Source organism: Delphinapterus leucas, chromosome 4 (genome assembly GCF_059928025.1).
Source record: "Delphinapterus leucas isolate spDelLeu-1000000601 "Yukka" chromosome 4, BTC_Dleu_Yukka2, whole genome shotgun sequence".
Lineage (NCBI taxonomy): Eukaryota > Metazoa > Chordata > Mammalia > Artiodactyla > Monodontidae > Delphinapterus > Delphinapterus leucas.
In genome coordinates, this window is record NC_143132.1 from 118,265,249 (window position 1) to 118,279,725 (window position 14,477).

Here is a 14,477-nt window from a genome sequence, read left to right on the forward strand (position 1 = left end):
AGGGGCTCTTCCTACCCTCTGTTCCTACGTAATTCTTCGTCACTGGAGTTCAGCATTGATCACCAGGTGTGTTTACTTAACCATCTCTTCTACTTGGGCTCTCAGAGTGCAGTCTCAGGCACTGTGCTTTGTCCATTTTGCACATCCTGCACTTGGCATCTATACAGGTCCTCTACAAACATTTGCTTAACAAATATATTTACGGATTTGCTGTTTTTCTCTGCCACAGAAACTAACTAGCAAATATATTAAATATTTTCTAGTATACATATTTGAACATTAAAAAAGATTTAGTGTTATTTCCTCTGAATCTCAAATTTTAATCATTAATTTCTTTAGTATGCTTATTTAAAATTTAATTTATTTTATTTTTGATTGTCACTTTTTTCATATTGAACTAAGTTTCATTAACATACTGTTACCATGCTGTAATCTTGCAAATATCATAGGGATTCTAATTTATTTTCAAACACTGTGTGAAACAGTGTTTGTTTTGCATATAATGTTTGCCATTTTTCATAAAACAGAGGGAGTATATAAAACAAATAATATATACTCAGTATGTGCTGGGATTTACAGAACACAAATTTTAAGTCAGAGTTTTCTAGATTTTACCACTGTGTGTGTGTGTGGCGGGGGGTGGTGTGTTTGTGATGGTCAAACGTGTAAACAGGGAAAAATTAAGCTTTTTAAAAAAATTTACAGCACAAAATCAAGGTATATAAAACCATGTTTCTGGGTAAGCACAGCCCTGTACAAGAGCTATAAACAGTCTCTGTAAACAATTATTTTGAATATAAACATAGAGCCAAAAGCTAACGGGAATTATCAACAAATTTACATTACAGTGTCTTTTCTTCTATGAAGGTAGCCCATGACTGGAATAAAATGAGAAATACTGTTTTAAACTCTGCTTCTAGACTGACTTGCTGACTGGGCAAATCAAATGACCACTTACTTTATTCTTAATTTCACATTATACTTCAAGTGACTTTTAATGAAGTAATAATAAACATTTAAATAAAGAAGACTCACTTCTAGCCCTCCAAGAAGAAAGGTATCAACAAATATGGCCTGGTGCCTAAGATTCAGGGCCCATTCTCATGCTGCTTGAGGAAGTAGAGGCTCCTTGACAGAAACAGGCAGTAAGATGGGCAGGATGGATGAAATAAGATTCAAAGTGACTGACCTGGAAACATTTTTACCAGAAACACTTGGGGATAAAGCAGCCTTATCTCAACCACTAGTTGGATAAACTGGAATGTAAAGCACTAAAAAACAATTTAAGAATTCTAGGTGTTCCTGGAAGTGTGACAAATGATGACTTCAAAGCTTTCAGGAACCAACTGCCCAAAAAATGCTTGGATATGAAGTGACAGCAAAGGCAAGGCGACAGGAGCAGCAAAGGAGCTCCTAAGACTTTAGCTAAATCCAATAACTTTGAATTTCTCTATCCCTAGCCTACTTCAAGTTCATGAAATGCATAGGGAATTCGACATGAGTTTTGTACCTCGAAGTAGCTAGTGTGTGTACCTTCAGGGCAGCTGCCTTGGGAAATTATGGATGGCCAAGGCCAACCTTTGGGCTCACAGGGAAAGGCATGGGAGGGCACTGCTAGGGCACCTCCAGAGCTCAGATACACTCTTTAAAACACTGCTTACGCAGACCTCTTCAAGGGCAACGCCGAGAACCTGGAATCAACAGGGTTTCTGAAAAACATCTTTCTGGGATGGACCAAAGAAATACACCAGATGCCTCTAAGTTGTGAGCCCCTAGGTGCAGTGTATCGTTGATTATTTAGTAATTTCTTGTTAGATTACCTTTGCATCAGATAGTGTATGGCAAAATAATAGTATTTTTTTAAGTACTACCTAGAAAAAGAAATCCAGAAATTTTATTTTTTTAACTTGGATAATTAAATACTATAGGTCCTCTATTTATCTTCAAAGAACATACAATAAAGGAAAAAATGCTCTTTTGCATTTTTATTAGTGGTTTAGAAATGATAATAGAACTAACACCAATTACTTGATAATTTACTATGCTAAATTTCAGGAAGTAGACATATAAATTCAATTATTTATTTTCAACTACTTATTTTCTTATCTTATGAAATTGGAATAATTATAAGATTGGTAGGACCTTTCAAATAATATATCTTAAAGTTTTCACTATATGCTGAAAAAGGTCAGGGATTTTAAATGAATCCACCAAAGACCCAGAGTTGGTTGGTGGCACGTCTCCATTTAGTGTTTCTACAGCATGGACGCCAGAACCTGAACGGCCTGGGTGAAAATCCTGGCCCTGCTAACTCACTAGCTATGTAACTTGGGCAAACTAGTTAATCTCTGAACCTCTGAGTCTTCATCTCTAAAGCTGGATAATATTCCCTACTTTTATAGTATGGTTGTGAGGATTTATGATATAAAATGTGCTGAGTGCCTTCAATGCCCTCAGAGTACTGTAATCACCCCCCAAATGTTATGTTCTTTTTCAGATTCCTGGCTTGGTACATTTCATTACAACATAATCAAGTCCATGAAAACAAGAAACTCTCCTATAAATCCCTGCATTTCCCAGACCAGCCCAGTGTTATATTCTGGAGATCTTTAATTTATAGACCTGGTCTCTCAAAATTTATCAGAAGATGAGAACCCAAACTGGGTGGCATGATAGCTATTTCCTGGTCCCAATAGTACCCTCATCAAGTCCCTGGCTGCCTCTGCTAACAGTCTACTAATAGGTATCCGCCTGTACTCCCCATTCGATGCTGCAGTCTCTATGATTGGGCTTGTGCTCTGGTTCCAGTTATAATTCCTTTGGACTCTGGCACGGGTAAACTACCCTGAACCTCTGCCTGTTCTTCTCATGTTCGGGAAACTCTTTCCTTCATTCTTTCTTTCACTTATCAAGCAATTTTTTAAATCTCTGCTACATGCCAGGCATAATGCTAGATGCTTCTGAATTTGATTAGACCTCGCTAGCCTCTTCCCCTCTTCATGTTTCCTCCAGTTATGGTCTGGGGGCCAAACTGGCTGGCCCTAGAGAACTAAGATGCTTTACTTACTTGACTAAAAGTCCAGTCACTGCTCAGATATTCCTGATACTGCTGAGGTTATGAATCTGCGCACAGTATTATCTCCTTTGCTATCACTACTGCCTAGGTTGGATCCAAGTTTATACCACGTCTTCAAACACCACCATCTATTCTAGTGGCCATCCTCTTCTGAGTGGCAACGCTTTTCCATTTTAGTCACCTGGCTGTGTTATAATCCCTCTCTGTAGGCCCAGCACTAAAGTTCCAGTAAACAGCTGGTAATGACCATCTCGTTTATTTCTGAATTTATATTCTGATATGAATATACATTTCCTTATCATTATCCTCATCAAAACAGGGCTGACTACAAAAAGGATCGAAAAGTCTCAGGTGGGGTTTTGAAGGCAAATTTCCTGGATTAAAGCCTTCTCTACAGTCATTAAAACCCTAAATGCTTTAAAATTGAATAATTAAAATGACTTCTATACTCAGTACAAAAACGTCACTCTGAATGGAGTCTACTTTTAGACTATGATCTCAGGATGCCTTTAGCAGAAGGGTAATTCCACATTCAAATCTAGTCCTATCAGGGAAAATTAACATAAAGCCTGAATGGGCTCACAACTAATAAAAATAAATGCTCCATCTAAGCAGAGAATTTTCCAACAATAACACCAGAAAATGAGGTAATTTTTCTGATGGTTTCAGAAATCTGTGACTTGTTGATTTTTTTTTAAACAACACATATTTGTTACTACCATTTCAAACACATGAGCATAAATGGTGTTTAGAGTTTGTCCCAGGATTACACATACGATGACCCTGAAATGGCCTTGAGAGTAAAACTCAAGGACTAGCTCAGGAGATGGGCCAAGACTTCACAGTGAGGAACTCACTGTCATGACCTGTTCTCTGCCATCTGGGAACCACACTTGCTGATCTCAGAGGTTCTCCCAGTCACCCAGAGGGTAGAGCCTGCTGGTCAGCACGCTTTAAATGTTTAAGTGGAACAAAGTGTCTCACATCAAGGAGAGATATTATATTGACTATCGTAGTAGCCACCCCAAGGATTTATCAGATCTTTGAAACCATATGTGAGAGTCGAGTGTAAAAGAGAACTCTTGTCCTATATTTTACGCTAGAGACAATGATTAAACTTTTTTTTAAAACCAAATGGAAATCTTCATGCTATCCCAACACAGACATGTGAAATTAACAGGTGTCACAGAAATAAATTTAAGATATCATATTTTTAACTGAGTCCCCAATAATGGAAAAAATATATCAAGTTAAAACAGACAGAATTATAATATTCTCTCACCTCAACTGTATAGTATTGATAATTGGTATCACTGCCGATTGGATTTGGAGATCCCTCCCACCTCGAAATGCAATCCCCCCCTCTTTTTTGGAATGATTGGTTCATTAAGTTCTAAGAGAGAATAATAATTACATTGAGTTCAGGGGTTAAAATGTATCAGGAAAAAAATTAGTTAGCATACATGCTACAGTTAGCTATCAGAAAAATGTGGGTCTTCACGTTTCCATGACCCCATAATATTGCATATAAGTCAGTGACAGGAATATTCCGATCATTGCAAATTTCAACATGCATTTAAATACAGAATTACTATATCACAATTAACATCAGAACATCTTTTGTAACCTAAAATTAGTTACGATATTAATCTCTCACATTTTTGTAGATAAATGTGAGTAAAGGTTATTAAAGTCATTTGTCACATACACCCTCCTCCCAAATCCAAACAAATAAACAAACAAATAAATAAATATGCTCAGAATCAAAGGTTACGTACATACACTGCTCAGTAAACATTAAATCCATATGACCACCTACAGTTTATAAAATTTTGCTCTTTTCTTAAAAGCTCGTGGAGTTTCTGCCTCTCCTGATTAGGTCTCCTTTGATGAGACTTCGAGGTCCATGATATGGATTTGTCACTGTCAGAATTTTCCTAGCATTTGTAACTATAAACTAGTTTCAATTTAAGTTTAAAAGAATAACAAAGGCTCCTTTTCAAGAAAGAGAACTGTATAGATTCTCTTTAAGGAGAGAGGAAAGGGAAACATTTTCTCAAAATTAAAGATGATATACACCAATTTTTAAAATGACTATTACTGCTAAAGGTAGCCTGAAAATGCACCTTGACTATACTGATGAGTTTAACGACCATTTAAAAAAAGACCATTTAACGTCTGCAAGTCACAGGATTTAATTTGAAGGGAGTTTTGAGGGACAAACATGCTGTAATGTAAATTTCCACATGATTTAGCCAGAAGATGAGTAACTAAATTTACGGTGTGAAAATTGTTTCCAGGGTTTGACTGCTAGTTTGGCTAGAAAATGCTAGGTAACTGATACTGTTACCTATGTTCAGTTGATCTATCACCACTTTAACACTGAAAGTGAGCACTCAGAATGACAAACTTCAGGAACGAGAACTGAGAACACGCTTACCACGGGTTGCAATGGGGCACCGGGCATCATGGCGTTGGCTAGTTGCATTTGCTGGGCCAACATGGCCATGTTCTTCTGCTGAATCAAGTTATTGCGCCCATTTATCTCCAATTGCGTTTTTAAGTGGGGGGGTGGGTGAAGATATTTGCAGTTCTCCCTGGAGCAACGACCCTAAGAAACAAAAGCAGAAAATATCGCCTTAAAAAAATAATAAAATCCACAAATCTTAAGAAAATCATAATGATGCAAACCCGTCACTTGAATCTACTGTGGGTCTTTCACACAATGAAAAAAGTCCAAATCACTTTATTATACATTTCGAGTAAATAATGAATTCACTCTAGTGTATTATGAAAATGAGATATTAAGACATGTGAAAAAAGTTTCAAGCTTAAAGAAGCTCCTGTATTTTAATATTAGCACTAATATTTCTAGTTCCAAGTTTAAAAATCTACAAACTGCCAGGGGAACATTAAAACACAGAATTATCAAATAAAATGTTAGGCTCCTTCCATAACATCTTCTGGTTAACTTTAATGAACCCAAAAGAATGATGAAGTTTTACCATTTATTTTTACTTGTACTGAGTCGTAAGGGAATGAAATTAGAGGACTCAAGGCACACTGTTATCTTCAGTAAAACACCTTTACATGTATCTCACAAGAAGTAACATTAAAATTACTACTAAGCGTTATAAGCCAATATATTAAGAAATGTACAGATGAAAAGAAGACTTCCACACATTCCTCACTGTGTATAGAGATTAGTAAGTATAGTGAAATATTGGTGAAAAATGTAGCCTTTAACCTTCCAGTGGTAAATCTAGTCTACATCACCCAAGAATAATTAAACAATAGAAACAGACATATTTATCCTCCAAAAAACTTAGAGTATAAAATGGAGAAAAAAAATAAGTTACTATAAAACAAGAAATGTGAATATACCTTTCTTTTGGGATGATTCTTCTCATCAAAATATATATATTAAAGTCTGTATTATGCAATATTGTCAGGGATTGACCCATATTATTTCAATATAGTATTGTCAAGTCATATTGATAGTAACATCTCACGAATTACCACCTTGACAACTTCTTTCACCAATAAATCTAATTACAGCTGTTTGTGAGGGTAAAAGAAAGATTTAATTGAAGCCATCAACCACCTTCTTGAGCTTTGATTTTTCTAAGAAAAATCTATTTACCATAATTTGACCTTGTACTGTAAATTGACTCAGAAAACTGATGTTTATATTTGTGAGAAAATCTGTCACAATTCTAACTTGAATGATTTATTTCTGGCTCGTTTTGATTAAGCTTTTTAGGAATAAGTTCATACGTTTATGTCACAGGATACTGCCTCTTATTTTAACAAGCGTTATGTAATAAAGCTTTACGAATAGTATTTTAAGTCAGGAGGCAGTAGAGAACAGTAGTCAATAGCAAGGACCTTACAGGTCTCAGGACCTGGGGTAGAGGCCTAGCTCTCTCACTCAACAGCTGCATGAATTGCATAAAAAACTAACTTCTTTAAGCCTCAGGGTTTTCATTCATTTCAAAATTGCTCTATAACCTACAAAAGAATAAGTTTATTTTTAAGATTAAAGAAGATAATATCTATGTCACACCCTCGGTACTGCATGGCACTCTCCAAGGAGCAGGGGAAGGTCAGAAGCTGCTATTACCACCACTCCCAGAGCATTTTAAATTGTATACACAATAAGAGAAAAACAAAATATTGGCATGAAGGTAACTTTTATAATATTTATTAGTTATGGCTATTGATAAATTCACTAGTAAAGTTACATATCTATGACCTATTCCATCTGAAATCATCATGCTTGACATCTGTTGAGATCGTGAGTATATTAGCGTAAAAGCATCTGGATGCAAAACAACTTTCATAAAAACAACACTTCGAGTCACAAGATAAACCACAGGGAATGACTGGCCAACATAAATAACTCATGGATGACACATGGTCTGATTTCAGGGATATCCAGTTGGGGTCTTTTAAAGAAAACCTGCTTTTTCAGTACAAAGAACAACTTGTCTCTAAGAGAAATTCTGCTTCTCAGTATCTCCACATCACATTTCTTACTAAGATTGGATTTATTTAAGTGCAGATAAGCAGGGTTATATCCACTCTGAAGATTCAGTTACTGTCAATTGACTCAGATCAGTTTCTAGAGTTCCATAAATAACACAGAGACAGCCCTGGGCCCTGAACCCTGCTTTGTCAACACTAACACTGGTCTTCCTGGCACTTCATTCTAGTGCCTCCCTTGAACATAAACCACCAGGGCTCTCCTACCTAGGAATACAGCCTGGATTGAAATAACGAAGGAGAGAAAACACGTGCAAACCACCATATATTCTGTATCCCCGCATCTCAAAACTTTTAATAGAAACTCGGACCTTTGGTTTTCGTTTTGTCTTTACTACATCTACTCAGGAAAAATGCCATTCTACTACACTTCCTACATAGGCCACCTTTCCATGCTTAGCTTGATCTGACTGGATTGCAGCCTCACTTTCAAAAAGCTATGTTCCTAAGAATCATCAACTGAGGACATTTTGTGGCAAAGTACACAGACTACCAAGCCTCCTCCACAGAGTTTGTGGCAATAGGTCTGGGGCCCAGGGATCTACATTTTAACGGTATTCCAGGTTATTCTGATATAGCAGAAAACACTACAAAACACAATTATGCAAAGCCACGTGAATTTTTCATTGACACGTATGGAAAAAATAACTGAGTAGCCTCCGCAATTGATATTAGATAAACTTAGCTTCTTAGGAAGGTCAAAACGTGTTTAATGCTTACTATGCTGCTGAAAAATTGTGGTTTGACAAATAAAAAGGTCAAAAGCAAGTTAGAATAAACATCCTCTTCCAGAGAATTGCCTAAGCTCTGAGGAAAACCACCAGTAGCAACCCTTCTAGAGAGTTCAGGTAAATACGACATTGGTACCTCTCCACATTCATCCATCTCTTGAGTTCCCAGCACTGTACCTCGATAAGCATTTGCAGAATGAATGAATGAACACTTCTTACTAAATGCTTAAAGATGAATTCTACTGTAAATCCATTCTGGAGACAATGAAGATAACAGAATAAAAACTAGATCTAATACCAAATTTTGACTCTGAGTTGTACTAACCTAATGATGGTTTTATTCAGAGGCCAGAAATTTGAACACAGAATAAATAAAGCCTGCCACAATAAAAGGAGAAAAAGTAACATGAGGCCTGCAAGTTTCACTAGGGAGGAAGATTTGTGTAGGGATTCAATGTACTTGGTATTTTAAAATCTATACAGTGACAATACAGTCTAAAAAAATCTAAAAACAGAAATTCAATCAGTATCTTGTACTCACATATGCAGATTTTTGTATAGGAGCTACTACTCTACATCATCAGAGATTTCACCCCAAGATACAATAAACCGGGTTGCTAGGATTAATGCAAAAACACGAAGAAGTTTCTATTCAGTTTTGATTGCTACATGCAGTTCCCCTTATTGCCATATAATTGTACATCTGACCAAACATAGCTTGGTTCAAACAACAGCTTTGTTACTTACTTGCCGTGTGACCTTATGGAAGTTAGTTAACTTCTCAGAGTGGCCACAGCTTTCCTGTAAGTAGTTAACAATACCATTGACCTCACTGGTGATGTATGAGGATTGAGCGAGATAGTGGGCCAGCCTCATACATGGCTCCTGGTATAACAGCCTGGCAATAAATATTAATAATTTCTCTCTCTTTCCGTAAGTTCTCAAGCTAATAACAAGCAGCAGTTGCTTAACCTAGCACCCTATCTGTTAAAGGTACTAAAAATAATACAAGTAGCAAAACTCAGTGACAGTACATGTCAATCATCAATAACATAAGCTTTCCCCTTAATCATCATTTTCTATTTGCAACATCCACTAAGGGAAAATGCCATTCTAATACATTTCTCACAATGTTATGCTTCTGCGGTTTACTTCTGTTGATTGCACCTGAATCTTATTTTCAGTGAGCTGGCCAGCTGACTAGCAGGCCACACTATACCGCCTATACCATAAATATCTTAAGACTCCATTCAAGGAGGCCTTTTATAAGTTAACACAACACAGATTCCAAAGACATCACTGTAATGCATATACTGTATATTTTAAGGAAACGGAGGAAGTTCAATAAAATATTGATCCAGAATGAGTCCATTTTTCTCTAATAATTTTTCTACCATCTTTAAATATAAGTAACCTGTCCAGAAAAAGTAAAAAATGTCCCCTTGTAGACCATTTGAGGCTAATGAGAGATTAAGTCATCAAATCCTCAATTTCTGAGGTTACAAACTGTTAAATTGTGAACTGAAGGATTTTCTCATTAGCCTTTGAAATTGGTACAAAGCATGTGATTCTAACAAGGGAAGATGTACATTTAGATTAGTTGAGCCTCAAAATAAATGCCTGATTTTTAAATATTATAGTGTAATTAAGTGTACTTTAAAGTGATTACACACATAGTACAAGCATATATAATATATATCTAAAAATGATATGTATGTGATGTATATAGTGAAGTATAAATTGTAGAATAAAGATAAAAACTGAATGAAACTAGAGATGGCAATTTAGAGACATAAGAAACTATTTCTCTGCTATTTCTAATATTTATTTAAGAACTAGCTAGCAATCAAAAATAAAACATCTTACTTAGAAGTTGGCCAAACTTAGTAAGACAAAAAAAAAAAAAAATCAACATTATATTTGAAAACTGGAAACACTAATTTCCCATTTTTTATTACACTTCTTCCATCTAAAATAAAAGGAATATAATGACCTATGAGGTCAGAAGGTAAAAAGTCACCTTATTAAGTTGCCAATGGTAACTATGTGGTAGGATGAAAATTACTGAGCCACATTTGCGTAGACTCTGAAAAGAAAGGGGCAATAAAAAAATTATAGGGGTACCAGCTAATACGCATATGTCTTTTCCAACTTTCATTGGAAGTACTGGTTTTCTGGTACACTGTTCAAAGTGCAACCATTTATTTCAATTGTTAAAACTAATATTTCCTTTGGAACAGCTGATATATGCAAATTTTCTGAAGCACTTTCTGAAGATATTCACTGCTCAGATGTTGGCCAGAAGCTCTGGCAAAGGAAGCTGGGAGCTTCCTATTGAAAATTGCTACTGGTTTGGTTGGTTTGGGGGGTTTTTTTCCCGCTAAGATAATACAACTATCTCAGAAAAATTTTGCCAAAGGGGGAAAGAAACCCTTTGCAGTCAAGAAATAGTTTCACGCTTTTCCAAAATGGTGTTTTCTTATGGTTCTGCCATGCTTTCAAATGATCAATTCTAAGGCAAGGGTGAGTAAATTTACATATATATTTATTTGAAAAGTATAAGTATCTAGTGGTAGGAAATGTATGGCAATTTAAAAGGTGATTAAGAAAAAATTATATTTTATACACACACAAATAGGCACACACATGCATATATGCTCAAATGTTTTGTTTTCATTTAGGGAATGAGTATAAGTTTAATTAGCTCTAGGAATTACAGTTTATTGGCTTTTGCAAATATTGAAAACAAATGAATTGCATCTAATACATAGGATATTGTAGCTCTTAAATGTATATATCTCCTTATGATTCACTTGTTTCCATAAAGGACTTGTGTCAGCTTAAAATTTTTTTATTATACTTATTTATTTTAAACATTTTATTTATTTTTTGGATGCTTTGGGTCTTCGTTGCTGCACGCGGGCTTTCTCTAGTTGCGGCGAGCAGGGGCTACTCTTTGTTGCGGTGCGCGGGCTTCTCGTTGCGGTGGCTTCTCTTGTTGTGGAGCTCGGGCTCTAGGCACGTGGGCTCAGTAGTTGTGGCGCACGGGCTCATTAGTTGTGGTGCACGGGCTTAGTTGCTCCGCGGCATGTGGGATCTTCCCGGACCAGGGATCGAACCCGCGTCCCCTGTACCGGCGGGGTGATTCTTAACCACTGCGCCACCAGGAAAGCCCCTTGTCAGCTTAAAGAACACACACATCCTAAAAAGAAGTTCAAGGTTTCTCAACCTCAGCACTATTGACACTTGGGTGGCTATCTTGCCATTGCCATTTCGGTGGCCTAGTCTTTGTCGTGGGGCCGTTCTTGGCATTGGAGGATGTTTAGCAGCAGGCCTGGCCTGCTAGATGCAGACAGCACTCCTGCAGTCCGTTATGATGGTCAAAATTATTTCTTGATATTGCCAAAACATCCCTGGGGGTCAGGGGCAGGCAAAACCATCTCCAGCTGAGAGTTATCCACTGCTTTATACCTAATGGGCTTTAATGAAGGCCGTATTAGTCTGCTCAGGCTGCCATAACAAAATACCATAGACTGGGTGGTTTCAACAACATAAACGTATTTTCTCACGGTTCTGGAAGTTAGAAGTCCAAGAATAAGGTTCTGGACAATTTGGTTTCCAGTAAGGGCTCTCTTCTTGGCTTGCAGACAATCACCTTTTTATTTCCTCACATAGCCTTTCCTTGGTGCATGCACGCAGAGAGCTCGCTCGCTTGCTGGTGCCTCTTATAAAGACACCAGTTCTGTCAGATCAGGACCCCACATTCAGGACCCTAACCTTAACTACTTTAAACTTCATTACTTCCTTAGAGGCCCCATCTCCAAATATAGCCACACTGAAGACAGGACTTCAACATACAAATTTTATGGGGACACAAACAGTCAGTAAAAGGGGCACACATAATTTAAAACCTGCTAACCTGAAGTTTTTTGTAAGTAGCTTTAAATATTTTCATTCTTACATTTAAATGGTAGGATCCTTTATTCTGGGAATTTCCTCAAACATAAGATAATGGATTTGTACTATAAAACCTGGCTCTAAAGGAGTGGGTGGTTGACCAGTTATTCCTTCCAATTTTGCAAAATTCTAATAGCTGCAGCTTCCAAAAACTTTCAAAGTATGAATATGTGAAGTTCAGTAGCTGTTTGTTTTGGTTTTAAATAAAATTTTATTTAAAATAAAAACAAAGACTGTGGTATATCAAAGACTAAATAATTAAATTCCAAAATCATATCAATAGCTCCATTCACTTGTTAACTAGAATACTGAAGAAACTGACTTTTTTAAGGGCAAGCAACATTTTCTTGATTTCCCTACAGAAAGCCTTTTCAGGAAAACTACAAGTTAGACATGTACCCCCTCCTTTGAAAAAGAAGCTATTGAGAAAGATAAATTAAGTAGCCAGAGAACCCAGAAAAATAAAGATTTCTGACTGCCAAATGGAATTCTGGGGGACCCATTGCATAGTGTAGTTTTTAGTCATATGTAAATGGATACATGTGTACGTATGTAATTACGCATATACACACCATATATGTTCACCCCAATTGTATACCTATTTCTAAGATCAGTGTATGCACTACAAACTCAGACTTTGCTTTTGTTGCAAATTTAAGAAACTTAAGATATATGACTAAAATTTTTATTTCATCCTTTATTTGAGAAAACACATGAGGACTTTTAGGAACCTATAGAATAAAACCTAAAAAGAGGGCTTCCCTGGTGGCGCAGTGGTTGAGAGTCCGCCTGCCGATGCAGGGGACATGGGTTTGTGCCCCGGTCCAGGAAGATCCCACATGCCGCGGAGCGGCTGGGCCCGTGAGCCATGGCTGCTGAGCCTGCGCGTCCGGAGCCTGTACTCCGCAACGGGAGAGGCCACAACAGTGAGAGGCCCGCGTACCGCAAAAAAAAAAAAAAAAAAAAAAAAACCTAAAGGAACGCTGTACTATCTTAAAATAGTGAAAACAGATTTCACAGAAAACAGATCTTCATTTTTTTTCTTAGAAAGTCTCCAGGGGGATTTCACTGGTTTGATGTTATTGTTTGTTTGTTTTGTTTTGTCTTACAAATAGTATTCTGTAGTATATCACAAATGAGATGACGCTTGAACAATGCAGTGGGCTGGGATGGGGGGTTGGTTGTTAGGGACACCAACCCTCACACAGTTGAAAATCCAAATATAATCATATGGTTGGCCCTCGTTATGGGAGGTTCAACATCTGTAGTTCAAGCAACCTCAGAGAGTGTGGCATTGTTGCAGTATTTATTGAAAAAAAATCTGCATATAAGTGGGCCCGCACAGTTCAAACCCATGTTGTTCAAGGGTCACCTGTAGCATACACATTGTTAATAATGTCAAAACTATCTATTTACTATTTTTAAATAGTATGGTATACTACATAGTAAATAGAGAGTATTGACATATTAACAGGAATTTTTTTTTTTTTAATTTGAGCTACATTTTTTGTTTGTTTGTTTTAATTTGGCTACGTTGGGTCTTTGCTGTGGCAGGCGGGCTCTCTAGCTGCAGCATGCGGGCTTAGTTGCCCTGTGGCATGTGGGATCTTAGTTCCCCAACCTGAGGTTGAACCCACGTTCCCTGCATTGGAAGGTGGGTTCTTGACAACTGGACCACCAGGGAAGTCCCTATTCATTTCTTATTCTCAAATATTATGACTCTTTAAGCCAGATCATAAGTGCACCCTTGTACTTACTTCAGAGTTTTACCATCTAAAAAGGCTACAAAATACTCTTTAAAACAAACACAATTTCTGTTTTAATTTCCTCATTGGACTTTCAGGTAACACCAGGAACAAATGCTTAGCATCCCCATAGAACAACGGAGAAAGGAGTCATTTCTCCTCTTATTTTGCTGGGCAGTTAATCTCTAGTCTCCTAAACTTAACATGAAGTAAATATAGCAACATTCATCAATATTTAAAGCTTAACTTTCTAGGTGTAAATTGCTATTTTTTCATCCAATCAACATAAGGACAAATGCTTGGAACTCAGGTCAACATAAGACCTGAGAGAATTTTCTCCTATCAGTAAGAGAAAAAAGAAGCAGAAATTTATAAATGTAATTTCACTGAAATATTCCCTATTTCTTTATTTTATTTTACTAC

At 36.9% G+C, this 14,477-nt stretch overlaps 1 protein-coding gene across 18 annotated transcripts in view; it reads right to left on the bottom strand.

Moving 5' to 3' along the window:
• Positions 1-14,477, bottom strand: part of MBNL1 (muscleblind like splicing regulator 1) — a 201,611-nt gene that overhangs the window by 35,133 nt on the left and 152,001 nt on the right. For 10 of the 18 annotated variants that reach the window (XM_022582790.3, XM_022582806.3, XM_022582805.3 and 7 more), the window contains 2 exons: positions 5,517-5,687; positions 4,359-4,469 (listed from right to left, as the gene is read on the bottom strand). In XM_022582790.3, coding sequence (XP_022438498.1) covers positions 4,359-4,469; positions 5,517-5,687 — 282 coding nt within the window. The remainder of the gene's footprint in view (positions 1-4,358; positions 4,470-5,516; positions 5,688-14,477) is intronic. The other 8 variants (XM_089910988.1, XM_089910987.1, XM_089910990.1 and 5 more) reach the window with 1 other exon arrangement.